The 14640-nt window shown below is 39.2% G+C and overlaps 1 protein-coding gene across 2 annotated transcripts in view; it reads left to right on the forward strand.

The window, feature by feature from the left end:
• ATL3 (atlastin GTPase 3) overlaps positions 1–14640 on the forward strand; it is a 46499-nt gene that overhangs the window by 18628 nt on the left and 13231 nt on the right. For both annotated transcript variants that reach the window (XM_027532476.1, XM_027532475.1), the window contains exons 4-8: positions 4018–4122; positions 4681–4731; positions 7495–7551; positions 8372–8464; positions 9424–9562. In XM_027532476.1, coding sequence (XP_027388277.1) covers positions 4018–4122; positions 4681–4731; positions 7495–7551; positions 8372–8464; positions 9424–9562 — 445 coding nt within the window. The remainder of the gene's footprint in view (positions 1–4017; positions 4123–4680; positions 4732–7494; positions 7552–8371; positions 8465–9423; positions 9563–14640) is intronic.

Raw genomic sequence — 14640 nt, forward strand, 5'->3', positions numbered from 1 at the left:
ACTGGAAGAAAAAAGGTATGAAAAGGAATATTGATACACACACAAAAAGAGAACCTGATGAGTAGGAAATAGTTGTTTATATTAAAGTAACAGAGTTAAGCAACAGAGGAAGTAAAAGGGTTTTATAATTATTCAAAAAATTATAAAGGGAGGAAAAGACAGGTGTCAACAATGCTTTCTTGAATTTAGAGCATGAAGAAATAATTTCTAAATTTGATAAATCAAGAAACAGCAATACAAGTATATTTTAAATAGGAAAATAACCACCAAGAGAGTACAAACGAAACTGGTTAAAAATAGATGGCTCTGAGAAATGTAAATCAGAACTACACTTGGTACCACCTCACACTGGTCAGAATGGCCATCATTAAAAATTCTGGAAATAACGAATGCTGGAGAGGGTGGAGAGAAAAGGGAAGACACCCACACTGTTGTGGGAATATAAACTGGTACAGCCCCTATACAGAACATTATAAACAGTTCTCAGAAAACTAAAAAGAGAGTTGTCCACCAATCCCACTCCTGCTGCTGCTGCTGCTAAGTCACTTCAGTCATTTCCGACTCTGTGTGACCCCATAGATGGCAGCCCACCAGGCTCCCCAGTCCCTCGGATTCTCCAGGCAAGAACACTGGAGTGGGTTGTTATTGCCTTCTCCTCAGGCAGATTCTTTATTGTCTGAGCCACCAGGGACAGTAGTCATCAGATGAATATGTCTTATTTTATTTACCTATTTCCCTATTGGTGGGCATTTAGATTGTTTTTTTTTCATTTTGTAATCCCTGCTATAGTGAACAACCCGAAAAATGTTTTTGCGAGTAGTGTGCAAGCATGTCTCCAGGCCACAGTTTTTTGAACTGTGTCCATGACCCAATAAAGTGTAGAGAAATCAATTTATTGCTTATGACCAGTTTCGTTTTTTCAGATTAATTATTCATTTTATTTTTTTAAATTAATTAATTTTAATTGGAGGCTAATTGCTTTACAATATTGTGGTTTTGCCATACATTGATATAAATCAGCCATGGGTGTACAGTTCAGTTCAGTTCAGTCGGTCAGTCGTGTCCAACTCTTTACAACCCCATGGACAGCAGCACGCCAGGCCTCCCTGTCCATCACCAACTCCCGGAATTTACTCAAACTCATGTCCATTGAGTCGGTGATGCCATCCAGCCATCTTACCCTCTGTCGTCCCCTTCTCCCGCCTTCAGTCTTTCCCAGCATCAGGATCTTTTCAGGTGAGTCAGTTCTTTGCATCAGGTGGCCAAAGTTTTAGAGTTTCAGCTTTAACATCAGTCCTTCCAATGAATATTCAGGGCTGATCTCCTTTAGGATGGACTGGTTAGATCTTCTTGCAGTCCAAGGGACTCTCAAGAGTCTTCTCCAACACCACAGTTAAAAGCATCAATTCTTTGGCACTCAGCTTTCTTTATAGTCCAACTCTCACATCTATACATGACTACTGGAAAAACCATAGCCTTGATGAGACAGACCTTTGTTGGCAAAGTAATGTCTCTGCTTTTTAACATGCTGTCTAGGTTGGTCATAACTTTTCTTCCAAAGAGTGTCTTTTAATTTCATGGTTGCAGTCACCATCTGCAGTGATTTTGGAGCCCCCCAAAATAAAGTCTGTCACTGTTTCCACTGTTTCCCCATCTATTTGCCATGAAGTGATGAGACCAGATGCCATGATCTTCGTTTTCTGAATGTTGAGCTTTAAGCCAACTTTTTCACTCTCCTCTTTCACTTTTATCAAGAGACTCTTTAGTTCTTCTTCGCTTTCTGCCATAAGGGTGGTGTCATCTGCGTATCTGAGGTTATTGGTATTTCTCCCAGCAATCTTGATTCCAGCTTGTGTTTCTTCCAGTCCAGCGTTTCTCATGATGTACTCTGCACATAAGTTAAATAAGCAGGGTGACAATATGCAGCCTTGACGTATTCCTTTTCCTATTTGGAACCAGTCTGTTGTTCCATGTCCAGTTCTAACTGTTGCTTCCTGACCTGCATACAGATTTCTCAAGAGGCAGGTCAGATGGTCTGGTATTCACATCGCTAAGAATTTCCCACAGTTTGTTGTGATCCACACAGTCAAAGGCTTTGGCATAGTCAATAAAGCAGAAATAGATGTTTTTCTGGAACTCTCTTACTTTTTCCATGATCCAGCGGATGTTGGCAATTTCATCCCTGGTTCCTCTGCCTTTTCTAAAACCAGCTTGAACATCTGGAAGTCACAGTTCACATACTGTTGAAACCTGGCTTGGAGAATTTTGAACACGGGTGTTCATGTACACGGGTGTACATGTGTCCCCCATCCCGGGCCCCCCTCCCACCTCTCTCCTCCCCATCCCATCCCTCTGGGTTGTCCCAGTGCACCAGCTTTGAGTGCCCTGTCTAATGCATCGAACTTTGACTGTTATGACCAGTTTTTTAAAAATAAGAACTAGGAAGTATTAGAGTATATATAGTGCAGATAAAAATTAAATTTCAGCTTAATGCATGTGCATATTTGATTGTAATATAAAATATATTTCTTACTGTGGGTTCTAGTGAAAAACATTGGAAAGTCTCTTAAAAGTAAAATTACTGGGTCTGAGAATACCCATTTCCTCTATTTCTCACTGTTGCCAAACTGTTCTTGAAGGTCGTTAGGGCATTTTACTGTTCCACTACATGATATATGAATACCATTTCCCTCCAAATATCCAGTACTTTAAGTGTACATAGGACTCCCACTCCTCAAAGAGCTTCTCTTTAGTATTTCTTCTTTTTCCCTCTAGTTAGCCTCATTTTTCTTATTAGCAGATGTTATGATTTTCTTTTTCATTGAGAGATAATTTGCCTACAATAAAATTCATCCTTTCAAAGTGTGTAATTCAGGTATTTTTAGTACACTTATAAGACTGTGCAAGTATTACCATGTAATGCTAGAACATTTTTATCACCCCCCAAAAGAAACTCAGTCACGTCCCATTTCCCTCTTCTTCCAGCCCCTGGCCACACCCGATCTCCTTTCCTCTTCCATGTTTGCTGTTTCATACAAATGGAATCATATAAAATATGGGTATTTTGTATGACCTCTTCCAGCCAGCCCAGTGCCCTCAAGGCCCTACCATGATGTAACATATGTATTGAGACTTGACTCATTTCCATGGTAAAATAATCCAGTGTATGGATATGTACTCCTTTTTGTTTATCCATTCATCAGTCAAACAACATTTAGCCTGTTTCTGTACCTTGGTTATTGTGAATAATGCTGCAGTGAATGTGGGAGTGCAGATATCTTTTCAATTATCGGAAGTTATGCAAGGATGGTAGGTACTGCATCTTTTTTTTTTTTTTTTTAACATTTTTACATAAATCTCACTTTTAAGGTGGGACTGGGTCATTAAGTTCTTTTTGGAAAGAATGAGGCTTCATGAGACCTAGTTACACAGAGAGAACGATGGCTTTGATTCTGTTACTTTCATTTGGCATCTGTGGTGTGGTCTCTTTTGTAAAGATTGAAATAAATGTTGGTTTTTCTTTTGTCAAATGACCAGAAAATCCTATAACTTAAAGAGAAGTATTCAGCTTTGCAGGTGAATGCCAACAAGGCCATATGTTTTATTTTTATTGAATAATGCCTGAGTTTAAACTAAGTCAATATTTTAAATTTGTTTTTCAACAACAAAAACATCCACAGGACTGGCTTGAAAAGTGAGCTAATTGGCTTCAACATTTGGCTGTCTTAATTATTAGGGTGATTTTCCTCTCTTTTCATATTGCTCTGTAAACACCTCTGTTCTGTACTGTCAGAGCAGATAATCTTTTCCGGCAAAGTTCTTTGATCAGAAAAAACCAAGGCATCTAAATACTTACCTTTATTGAAAAAAATCTGCATGTAAGTGGACCCATGTGGTTCACACCCATGTTGTTCAAGGGTTAGCTGTAATTGTGCTTTTCTGATAGAACCTGCAAGCATGTGCTTCCCCCTTCTCACTTGAACCTATTCTGTGTGTGTGTGTGTGTGTGTTTTATAGGTTGCAGTTGTTCTGATGGACACCCAGGGGGCATTTGACAGCCAGTCCACAGTGAAAGACTGTGCAACCATCTTCGCTCTGAGCACCATGACTAGCTCTGTGCAGGTAAAAACCACTTGACTAGGAAAACATTTTGTAGAAGAAATAGGATAAAGAGGACACATCAAGTTTCAGCTATTGTTCTGTTATCAGAATTCCTATGGTGATAAGTATAAGTAATTTTTTTTTATACTACGGGTATCAGTGAAGCTCTTACAAGCTCAAGAAGCAGCCTAAATTACTAATATTTTCCCACTTTGGTCATAATATAGTATATTCCAGGAAAAGTCTGAAAAATGGAAATTGAAGTTAAATCAATTGCATTATATGGGAAAATTTCTTACTTTTTTGGTATAAAAAAGTAAGAAAACTGTATTTTAAACTATAAAGGAAGAATTATGCTATTTCAACCTTATATGCATAGTTCTCCAAAAAGACAGATAATATTACTGTTTAAACAGACCTCGTATTTTTATATGCAGACCTTTAACTGTACAAGCTTCTGGTCACTGCTTTAGACTTACTTGGTATTTAAGCCACCTGGGTGGCTTAAAACGTAGAAATCCACCTGCCAGATTTATGAAGTAGAGTAGAGTAGTATCAATCTGAATTTTTGTTTTCTAGATTTATAATTTGTCCCAGAACATTCAAGAAGATGATCTTCAACAGCTGCAGGTATGTATTCCTCATAAAAATGTTAATAATGTCATTTAAAAGTTTTAAGGCCAAGGTGCATTTTACAACTGAGTAGTTTCAGCAAAAGATTGAAATGTGGAGGAAGGTGTGGGCTCATGGTAGTCCTTCACTCTGTGCATCTATGATTGGAGTGGTCAGGGATGCTCTTATTGAGTTAAGCAGGGGACCGAAAAAAGTGAGAGGGTAAATCCTGCAGATATTTTGGGGGGAAAGTGATGCAGGGAAGGAAACAGCGGGAAAACAGACCTTGATGTGGAGTGTCCTTGGTGGGTCCAGGAACAGCGTGGAGGCCAGTGGGTGAGGCTGGAGGATGAGTAGGAGAAGGGTGAGTGATGACGTCAGAGAGGTGGGCGCTCAGCTTCCAGTGATGCCCTGCTTTGTAAGGACTTGGGCTTTTCCTCTGCATGAGATGGGAGCCAGGTTTTGATCAGAGGATATTGCTTGACATGTGATAAAAGGATCATGGTGACTGTTGTGTTTAGAGTATATTTTTAGAGGTGCAATGATGCATTCAGTGAGACTGCTTATGAACCTACTGCAGTAATTCAAGTGAGGCTAAATAAACTAGTATTCATAAAAGGCATAGGGTCATTGCCTGGAAAACAGTATGTGCTTAATATGTGCTATCTGTTACCTATTAAACCTGTTACTGTTATTAGTCATTGTCCTCACTCCATAGCAGCAGTTCTTACACATGTTTCCTGTAAAATCCTCTTCATTGGATATCCCAGAGTTGGATGCAGTCTGGCATGCTTCTCAAATTCTACTCTTCCCACTGACATCCAGGAAATATATCAGAATGTGAGAGTCTTGGGGGTGTCATTTATTATAGAGATTACCTTGAATTAGTTTTAATTTATATTCCTTAAAAAAAATAATTCCAAAATTTTGGCTCTTGATGTTACTATTACCAGTTACTTGTACTTCATAATTGGTGGTTCTACACCAGTGCCATCATTCAGTGGTTGAGAGCTGTTGCTCCGTGATACGTATCCATCAAAACTTGACTTTGATACCTTTTCACCTGAAACTGACCCCTTTCTAAGCTCCTTTCTTTCACACATTTTTTGGAATACCTAATTTGTGTGAGGGCTTCCCTGGTAGATCGGTGGGAAAGAATCCACCTGCCAGTGTAGGAGACGTGAGTTCGATCCCTGGGTCAGGAAGATCCCCTGGAAAAGGAAATGGCAACCCAGTCCAATATTCTTGCCTGGGAAATCCCACAGACAGAGGAGCCTGGCAGGCCACAGTCTATGGGGTCCCAGAGAGTCGGACTTGACTGAGCAACTAAACAGCAGCAACAGCAATTAGTGTGAGGCAGTGGACCAAGCGCTGCAGATGCACTAGTGTGTGAGGTAGACTTGATTCTTGATGGATTTTGTAGTCCAGTCAGTGGGAGGGTGCAGAAATGACTGGGCATGAGTGATGTGTCAGGACTACTGCACACACCTCACAGAGTGCCACAACCTGGGTGGCTTAAAACGTAGAAATGTGTCATCTCACAGTTGGGGAAGCTGGAAGTCATATGTGTATGTAATATATATAAAGACTTCTACCCATTTCCTTAGTCATCAGGAAATGTCGTCAGTCATCAGTCATCCTCCCTCACCTCCTGTTTCAGGGTAACTGGTGCTTTAATTTCTGAGCCTTTCAGGTATTCTGCTGAGAGACTCTGCTTGTTACTTTTTGGCCCCTGCCTCATAGATCTCTTATTCTTAGAGGGGTGGAGAAAGCCAAAACCCAAGACAGTTCTTGTTTGTTCTCCTTCCAGAGTGTTTGTGACAACTCTTCTTTTTCATACCCTTTCTCTTCCTCTCTGTCCTGTGAGTTTATAACTTTTGCACTTCATTTTGCTGTACTTTTTGGTGCAGCTTCATGAAGAAATAGAGGTAAATGTGTAAACCCTAACTTTAAAGAATTCCTTCATTGGGTCATTCGAACAGCGTGCATCCTACAGGTCTGGTACATGCTGTCCTCGGTGCTGGAGGTCCCATAGTGCACAGAGCGTCCCTGCCCTCATGGACTTTAAATTCTAGTAGTGAAGACAGATACTAATCAAGATAAGTAAAGGTATAGTGTGTTAGATAGACAAGTGAGGAGAAAAATTTGAAAGGACATGGGACAGGAAGTACTGGGTGGAGAGGTGTAATGTTTTTAGGTAGATGGCCATGGGAGCCTTCATTAGGAAGGAGTCATTGGAGTAAATGCCTGAAGGAGGGTTGTAGCTGTTCAGGTGTTTGGGGGGAAGGACATTGCAGGCAGAAGGAGGCATCAGAACAAAGGCCCTAGGATGGCAGTGCATGCAGCAAGTTTGAGGAACATCAAGGAGGGCCAATGTGGCCAGATCACACTGTAGGGTCTGGCTTTTATGCACAGTGAGGTTGAAGGGTTTTGAGCAGAGGCATCATGTGGTCTGACTAACCTTCTGTATAACAGAGCCACCGTGGCCACTGTATTGAGCAGAGTCTGTGGGGCTGACACAGTGAGAAGCTATCGCAATATTCTAAGCCATGTGGAAGTTGCACATGGTTGGATTTTGGGTTTGCTAATGAATTGGAATGAGGAATTTCTGAGAGAGAAATAGTCTAGATTATTTTAAGATTTGTGACTCCTGTGGGAGTGTAGAATTTTGGTCTCATATAAGTAGTATTCAGTCTGTTAAAAGAATTATTTGCTAAAGAATAGCCATTAAAATATTTTATGTAATATTGCCTTACAAACCATAACTCTTCTTTTTTAAAGCTCTTCACAGAATATGGTCGTCTGGCGATGGATGAAATTTTCCAAAAACCCTTCCAGGTAGGCTGTTAACTGTAAATATAAGTCACATCTTTGTTTTAGTTCATAGATGGGCAAACTATAATCCATAGGCCAAATACAGCCAGCTGCCTGTTTTTATATGACCTGGGAGTTAGGAATGGTTTTTTTTTTACATTTGTAAATGGTTGAAAAAAAATCAAAAGAGGAATAATATTTCATGGTATGTGGAAATAATCTGAAATTTAAATGTCAGTTGGCCATAGTGAAGGCTTTATTGGAACTTAGCTACACTTATTTGTATTGTCCATGGATGCTTTTTGCTACAACAGTCTGAAATATTTACTCTCTGGCCCTTTACAGAAAACCTTTGCTGACCCCAGCTTTAGCTAATTGCTTTATGAGGATGAGAATGCACAGTAACCTCAGTAAGATTAAAGGATCTCTAAGCATTATTTTTTATTTTAGTTTTTTTTTCCTGTCTGACATTAACAGGTCTCATTTTATGATTAGCTAGTGCTCTTTTTTTTCTTGTCCTTCACAATATTCTTCATACTTGCCTTTTGAGCAGACCCGTGAATGTAGCATTTTCTCATCAGTCTATTTTCATCAATCTCTTCCTCTTAACCCATGAGGACAAAAATATCAGATAGGATATACTGACCTCACAAATGGCTTATACATGTCCTTCTAGTCTTTATAGAGTTTCTAAGACATTACAGGGTAGGATTGGGTAGATAATTCATTTAGCACATTCTCTTGCCCCTTTTGAAGAAGGTGGCATTTTGCGAAGTGTTTCAGTGGTTATTTTGAAAATGCATTTATGCAGTTTTATAATGCGTTCTGCTCTTTTTCTAAATAGACACTGATGTTCCTGGTTCGAGACTGGAGTTTCCCTTATGAATACAACTATGGATTACAGGGAGGAATGTCATTTTTGGAAAAGCGTCTACAGGTAAATAGAAATACAGTCTTCTGATGAATTACCTAAAAGTAGTGATAACTTTCTCATTTGCCTTTAGCAAATATTTAAATACTTTACTTTAAATATTTAAGGTATTAAAATATTAAAATATTTTAATACTTTAGCAAAGTATTTTAAGGGATTTCCTCTTAGCTCAGTTGGTAAAGAATCTGCCTGCAGTGCAGGAGACCTGGGTTCAATTCCTGGATCAGGAAGATCCTCTGGACAAAGAAATGTCAACCTATTCCAGTATTCTTGCCTGGGAAATCCCATGGACAGAGGAGTCTGGCTGGCTACAATCCGTGGGGTCACAGGAGTCAGACACGACCTAGCGACTAAACCACTCTCCACCACTGTATTTAAAGCAGATTATGGAAAATTACATTGTGTGTTAAATACTTAGGAATATTAATTAGCACAAACTGATATTATTCATGGTAAGGTTAAAGAACCCGTGTATATAACTCACAGGGATTGGAGAGAAAAACCCCAGGCAAAAACCCAAGCTTTGATTGCAATTTCCATTTCACAATTCACATGTGAGTCTATATGTGCTTTTGGTTTCTGGTGTGGATACAAACAGGCTTAGCCTGTTTTCCAAAATTAAAACACAGGGGTCCTTTGTCAATTACTGCTCACTGGTTCATGCCCACAAGCCTTTCCTTGTCCTTCATGCCCACAAATCTTTCCTTATTCTTCCTAAGTCTTGTGCAATACTCTTTTAAGAAAACTCTTTAGTACCTGTTCTTTGATAGCTCTAAGAGCCAAGCCATAGTTAATCAAATTTATGCATTTATTGCTTCTCAGGGTTCTGAGTTTTCTTATTGGACAGCACCTGGGCCACTGTGATCTTTTAGAGTCAGAAAGTCTTCTTCCCTTTGTCCTATACGAGTGAGTGCTGGTTAGGAGAAACATGTGGTCGTTTGTAAATTGTTGGCCTCTATTGGCAGGTAAAAGAACACCAGCATGAAGAAATTCAGAATGTCCGGAATCACATCCATTCATGTTTCTCCAGCGTCTCCTGTTTTCTGCTACCACATCCGGGACTCCAGGTGGCCACAAGCCCTGACTTTGATGGCAAATTGAAAGGTGTGTTGCAAATGATGTTATTTATACATGTGATTTTTATCTTTGGAATTAAAAAGAGTGACCAGAAAATATCGGTTGTGAATAGTAAGTCCTTGACAGAAATACTGTGTTCTTTCAGAAAGGATAGTGTTTAGAGTCTAGTTCAGTTTTTTCTTCCTGCCTTAGTGTGACCATCAGAATTATATTATCTTAGTTTCTCCATCTGAAATGGTTGTGGTAGTACCCATTAATGATCTTTCTAAGAATGATGTTGTGATTCCTGGTTTACAAGAGATAAAAATGCTAGATAAAGGAAGACTTAACATTAGTCAGCTCATTTTTATGAAGTAAAACTAAAGTCCCAAGCAAAGGTGGTATGATGCATGGCGTGGCTACTGTTTTCATCTTATTTGTGATTATAGCAAACTTGATGCTGGGTCATGAGTTACTATCAGGGAGTGCTAACCTGACAGTAGCTTAGAGGAATCAGAGGTGGGACTCTTGGGTTCCATTGTCTTATTTTTGATCCTTCCTCACTAAAACCTTGGGTCATTTAATGGCTAGTCTTCAGTTTACACATGGGTTTAACCAAGCACTTTTGTTTATAAATTAATCTGAGCTTCTTTTTTTGTTATACAGTCACTAAGTCCAGTCTGACTATTTTTGCAGCCCCATGGACTGTAGCCCACCAGACTCTTCTGTTCAGGGGATTTCCCAGCAAGAATACTGGAGAGGGTTGTCATTTCCTTCTCTAGGGGATATTTCTGATCCCCTGAGATTGAACCCATGTCTCCTGCATTGGCAGGTGGATTCTTTATCACTGAGCCACCAGGGAAGCCCATTTGAGCTTCTTAGGTTCTTAGTAAAATTGAAATAATAATAGCTGCCATTTTTAGAGGCCATTTGTCAGTCTCTCCAGGCTGCTGTGACAAAATACCATAGACTGGGTAGTTTATAAAAAATAGAAATTAATTTCTCATAGTTCTGGAGGCTGGATTTCCCAGATCTGAGTGCCAGCATGATCCGGTGAGGTTGTCTTTCTGGCCTTAAAACTTCTGGTTGTATCCTTTTGGGGGGAATGGGCTGGAGAGCATGGTAGGATCTCTTTCATAGGAGCACTGATCCCACCTGGCTTCACTCCCACGACCTGATCACTTCCCAAAGGCCCCGCCTACTGATACTATCACCTTTGGGGTTAGAATTTCAACATGTGGGTTTTGGAAGGACACGGACATTCAGACCATAGCAGCAGCACTATGTGGAGTAGGAAATGGCAGTCCACTCCAGTATTCTTGCCTGGAGAATCCCAAGGACTAGCAGGCTGCAGTCCACGGGGTCGCAAAGAGTCAGACACAACTAGAGCGACTGAGCACCATCCCTGTGCTAGTTACTTTTATACTTAATGTTCCCAGTAATTCCATGGAACTGATATTTTTTCCTTTATCTTACAAGTGAAGAAACCGGCTTAGAAAAGTTACATAACTTGCTCAGAGTACTCAGCTAGTAGGTGGTGGGGCAGAGATCCACGTCCAGATCCTTGCTCAAAGCTGTAGTGTGCTAGAACGGAAGTTCTGCCGTACTGGGCAAGTCACCTAGAGCATTTACACTGCTTAGTTACTAGAACTTGTCTTGTGAAGTGGCAGTTTTTTATTACTTCGTATTAAACATAAAATGCATAATTTTCAATTTATGTAACTCAGTGGATTCAAGAAAGTTAATATGCTCATTCAGCTTAAGATTTACATTCCAGCTGGTCTTATGAGTCTGAAAGGCTTACCTTTACCTTCTGTTTGCCACCTGTGTGACATTTCATGTGGTTGGCCGCTTTCCTGAAGGGGAAACTTTCACAGCCTGTAGGTTGGCAGTTCGGAAACCCAAGGTTGGGGCCTGTCTTTGGAGAGAAATCTGCTTAGGCAACACTGGTGCTGAAACAAAAGCAGTTGTGAGTGAATTCTCTGAGTTGAGTAGGTGAGAAAGTTGAGTTTGTAGGTAAGGTGTTCTTTAGGATTTTAACGCTCCATTATTAGACATGACTTTACCAAATCTGAGCTCTGGTATATTCATCACTGGTAGGGAAGCTATCCAGTGAAATCTTAACTGACGGTGTTTAAGAGAGGATGGGTGGAAGTGACTCCTCATACCTTTGGTCTTGCTTTAGGGTGGTTTCAGGTTATTGGGCATCAGTTCAGTTCAGTTCAGTTGCTCAGTCGTGTCCGACTTTGCAACCCCATGAATTGCAGCATGCCAGGCCTCCCTGTCCATCACCGACTCCTGGAGTTCACCCAAACTCATGTCCATCGAGTTGGTGATGCCATCCAGCCATCTCATCCTCTGTCATCCCCTTCTCCTCCTGCCCCCAATCCCTTCCAACATCAGGGTCTTTTCCAGTGAGTCAGCTCTTCGCACAAGGTGGCCAAAGTATTGGAGTTTTAGCCTCAGCATCAGTCCTTCCAGTGAACACCCAGGACTGGTCTCCTTTAGGATGGACATATTGGATCTCCTTGCGAGTAACATACATAATATATAAACATGACATTCCTCCGTATTATTCAACATCTAAATATTTCAGAATATTCTGTTTTAAAATTAATTTTCATCATGTTATTCTAGGAAACAGGAAGAGCTTTTTAAAGTTCTTTAACCTTGACTTTTGAAATTTTCTATCACCCTTGGGTATGTATTTTATGTTAGTTTCCTAGGAACTGCTGTAAAAAAACACCATAAACTAGATTTCTTAAGAAATTCATCCACTAACAGTTCAGGAGACCAGAATTCCGAAATCAGGATGTTGTCAGGTGAGGCTCTTCCTGGAGGCTCTTGAGGGGAAGCTGTCCTGTCCTCTTGGTTGCTGGCAGTCCTTGGAATAACTTGGCTTTTAGTTTCATCACTCTACTCTCTGCCTCTGTGGTCACTGGCCACCTTCTCTGTGTTCTCTCTTCTTACAAGGACACTGGTCTTTGAATTTAGGTCCCACTTTCATCCAGTATGATCTCAGCTTATCACATCTGTAAAGCCTCTATTTTTAAATGAGATCACATTCTGAGATTCCAGATAGACATGCATTTTAGTGGGGGACACTCCAGAGTACACAGATTTACAGGTATGAAGGGTTTGTCACTAAACATTCAGGGTGCTAAGCTTCATATTATAAAATAGGGAACAAATTCTATATAAGCAACCTTTGGTCTTATAATTTATTCACTATGAGTGATAAAACTATAAAACACATTTTTAGGGTTAAAATTCTTTTTTACTACATGGAAAGGCAAGTCCCAAAGGAAGAAATACAGATGGTCAAGGCATAATTAATGAAAATATGTGTTGCCTAGCAATAATCAAGAAAGTGCAAATGTGTCGGTACCAATTTGTATAGTCTGTACCACAGTAGCAGCATTGTAAATGTTCACAACTTTTGATCCAGTATTTCACTTTTAGGAAATTTTCCTAAGGAATTATGCATATATAAATAGATAAAAATACGTGGACAAGAATAGTGCCCCTAATGCATTATTATAACAGTGAATTATTGGAAGCAACCCAAATATATATTTCTGAAGAGTTGGTTCAATTACGGTATATCTCACAAAGGAATGAAAATAAATCATTTAAAAGGAAAAAATAGATAGATGGCTCCATCTGTATTTACATAGAAAGATGTTCATGATATGTTGTTAAATGTGGAAAGTGCAGAGTAGTAGCATATATTGTATGATCCTAATTATTTAAAACTGAATATTTATGAGGTTGTTTTTAAAAAAGGAAGGATTTGAGAAATAAAAATTTCCTTTATTGTTTCACTTTAAAAATATGTTAATAGTTTGCCCCTGTGTGTCTGTTAAGGAAACTATAGTCATTAGGAGGGTTGTTGATGAAGAATTCTTGTTAGCTCTGCAAAGGTTTGTGGGTATTTATAATTTTAGGGAGCCTTTAAAACAAGATATTGAAGGGTTTTGAGTGAAGAGCAAATTGAGGATGTTACATTGCAAATAGTGTGAGACTTGTGAATATTTGGCAAGTGCTTGGCTGAGAACCACATAAACTTCGTTGTGGGGGACCTTTAAGTAGAGTTGATAACATTTCTCGGAGTTAAAAAAATTACCTAGACATTGTATTTTCTCAAGCATATACTTGTACATTGACTTGGTTGAGATCCTGCAGCTCTGCTCTGTATAACTTGGATAAGACATTAGCCTGAGAATGTTTAGCGGTAATCCAGAAAAAGACCTTCATGTAGTTTTTGTAGAACATTTAAATTTATTAAGAACTGCATTCTGAAGCTGTTTCTGCAAATGTTCCCCTAATTACTTCAGGGATTGTTTTACTGGTCTTACTTTATTTTTTAAAAGAATAACCATTTATTCAGAGGTGAACACCTGCCAGACACAATCTTATTTATGGTATAATCAGTGCTAAGCTGCTGCTTCCTATAGTAGTTAGCTAGGAGATTAGCTCATTTTTGAGACTCCTTTTCAACAGACACAGGATGACTGTCATCACCATAAAGAAAACTGTCTTCCTTTTTTACTAGAGCAGAGAGACCTAATACAGTAACTACTGAGATATTTAGCTAGAAATTAAACAGAAGACATTGTAGGGAGCAATCTTCTTGGACGCCATGAGATGTTGAAATTGTCTAAGTCATGTGACAGTAGTTCTTATCTGCTCTTAAGTCTAAAACTCATATTTTGGTACAGCCTTCATAGAAACATTAATTGCTGAGGGTCTATTAAATCTGGGTAAAACTATAGACAATACCATTTGTGGTGTCTATAGATCCTGCTGTTTCTTGTGTGAAATATTTCTGAGGCTCTCAGTCTTTCAGTGTGATGACCATTGAAACCTTTAAGATTTTTCCGAGTGGATAATGCAGTCACATGTTTTAAATCCCAAAAAGGATTAAAATGTATTCAGTGAAAAGTCTCTTTTTTGTAGGCTTCCAGAGTTTCTTTAGTATATGCAAAGCAAATATAAATATACATAGGATAGCATGTTATTAATATGTACACTTATTTGTGTTTCACTTTGGGGTTTTAAAGAATTTGTCCCACTTTTTCTTTCTTGAAATTTTGGGGTCCCATTTTTTCACATTATAATTTATG

The sequence above is a fragment of the Bos indicus x Bos taurus genome, chromosome 29 (genome assembly GCF_003369695.1).
Source record: "Bos indicus x Bos taurus breed Angus x Brahman F1 hybrid chromosome 29, Bos_hybrid_MaternalHap_v2.0, whole genome shotgun sequence".
Classification (NCBI taxonomy): domain Eukaryota; kingdom Metazoa; phylum Chordata; class Mammalia; order Artiodactyla; family Bovidae; genus Bos; species Bos indicus x Bos taurus.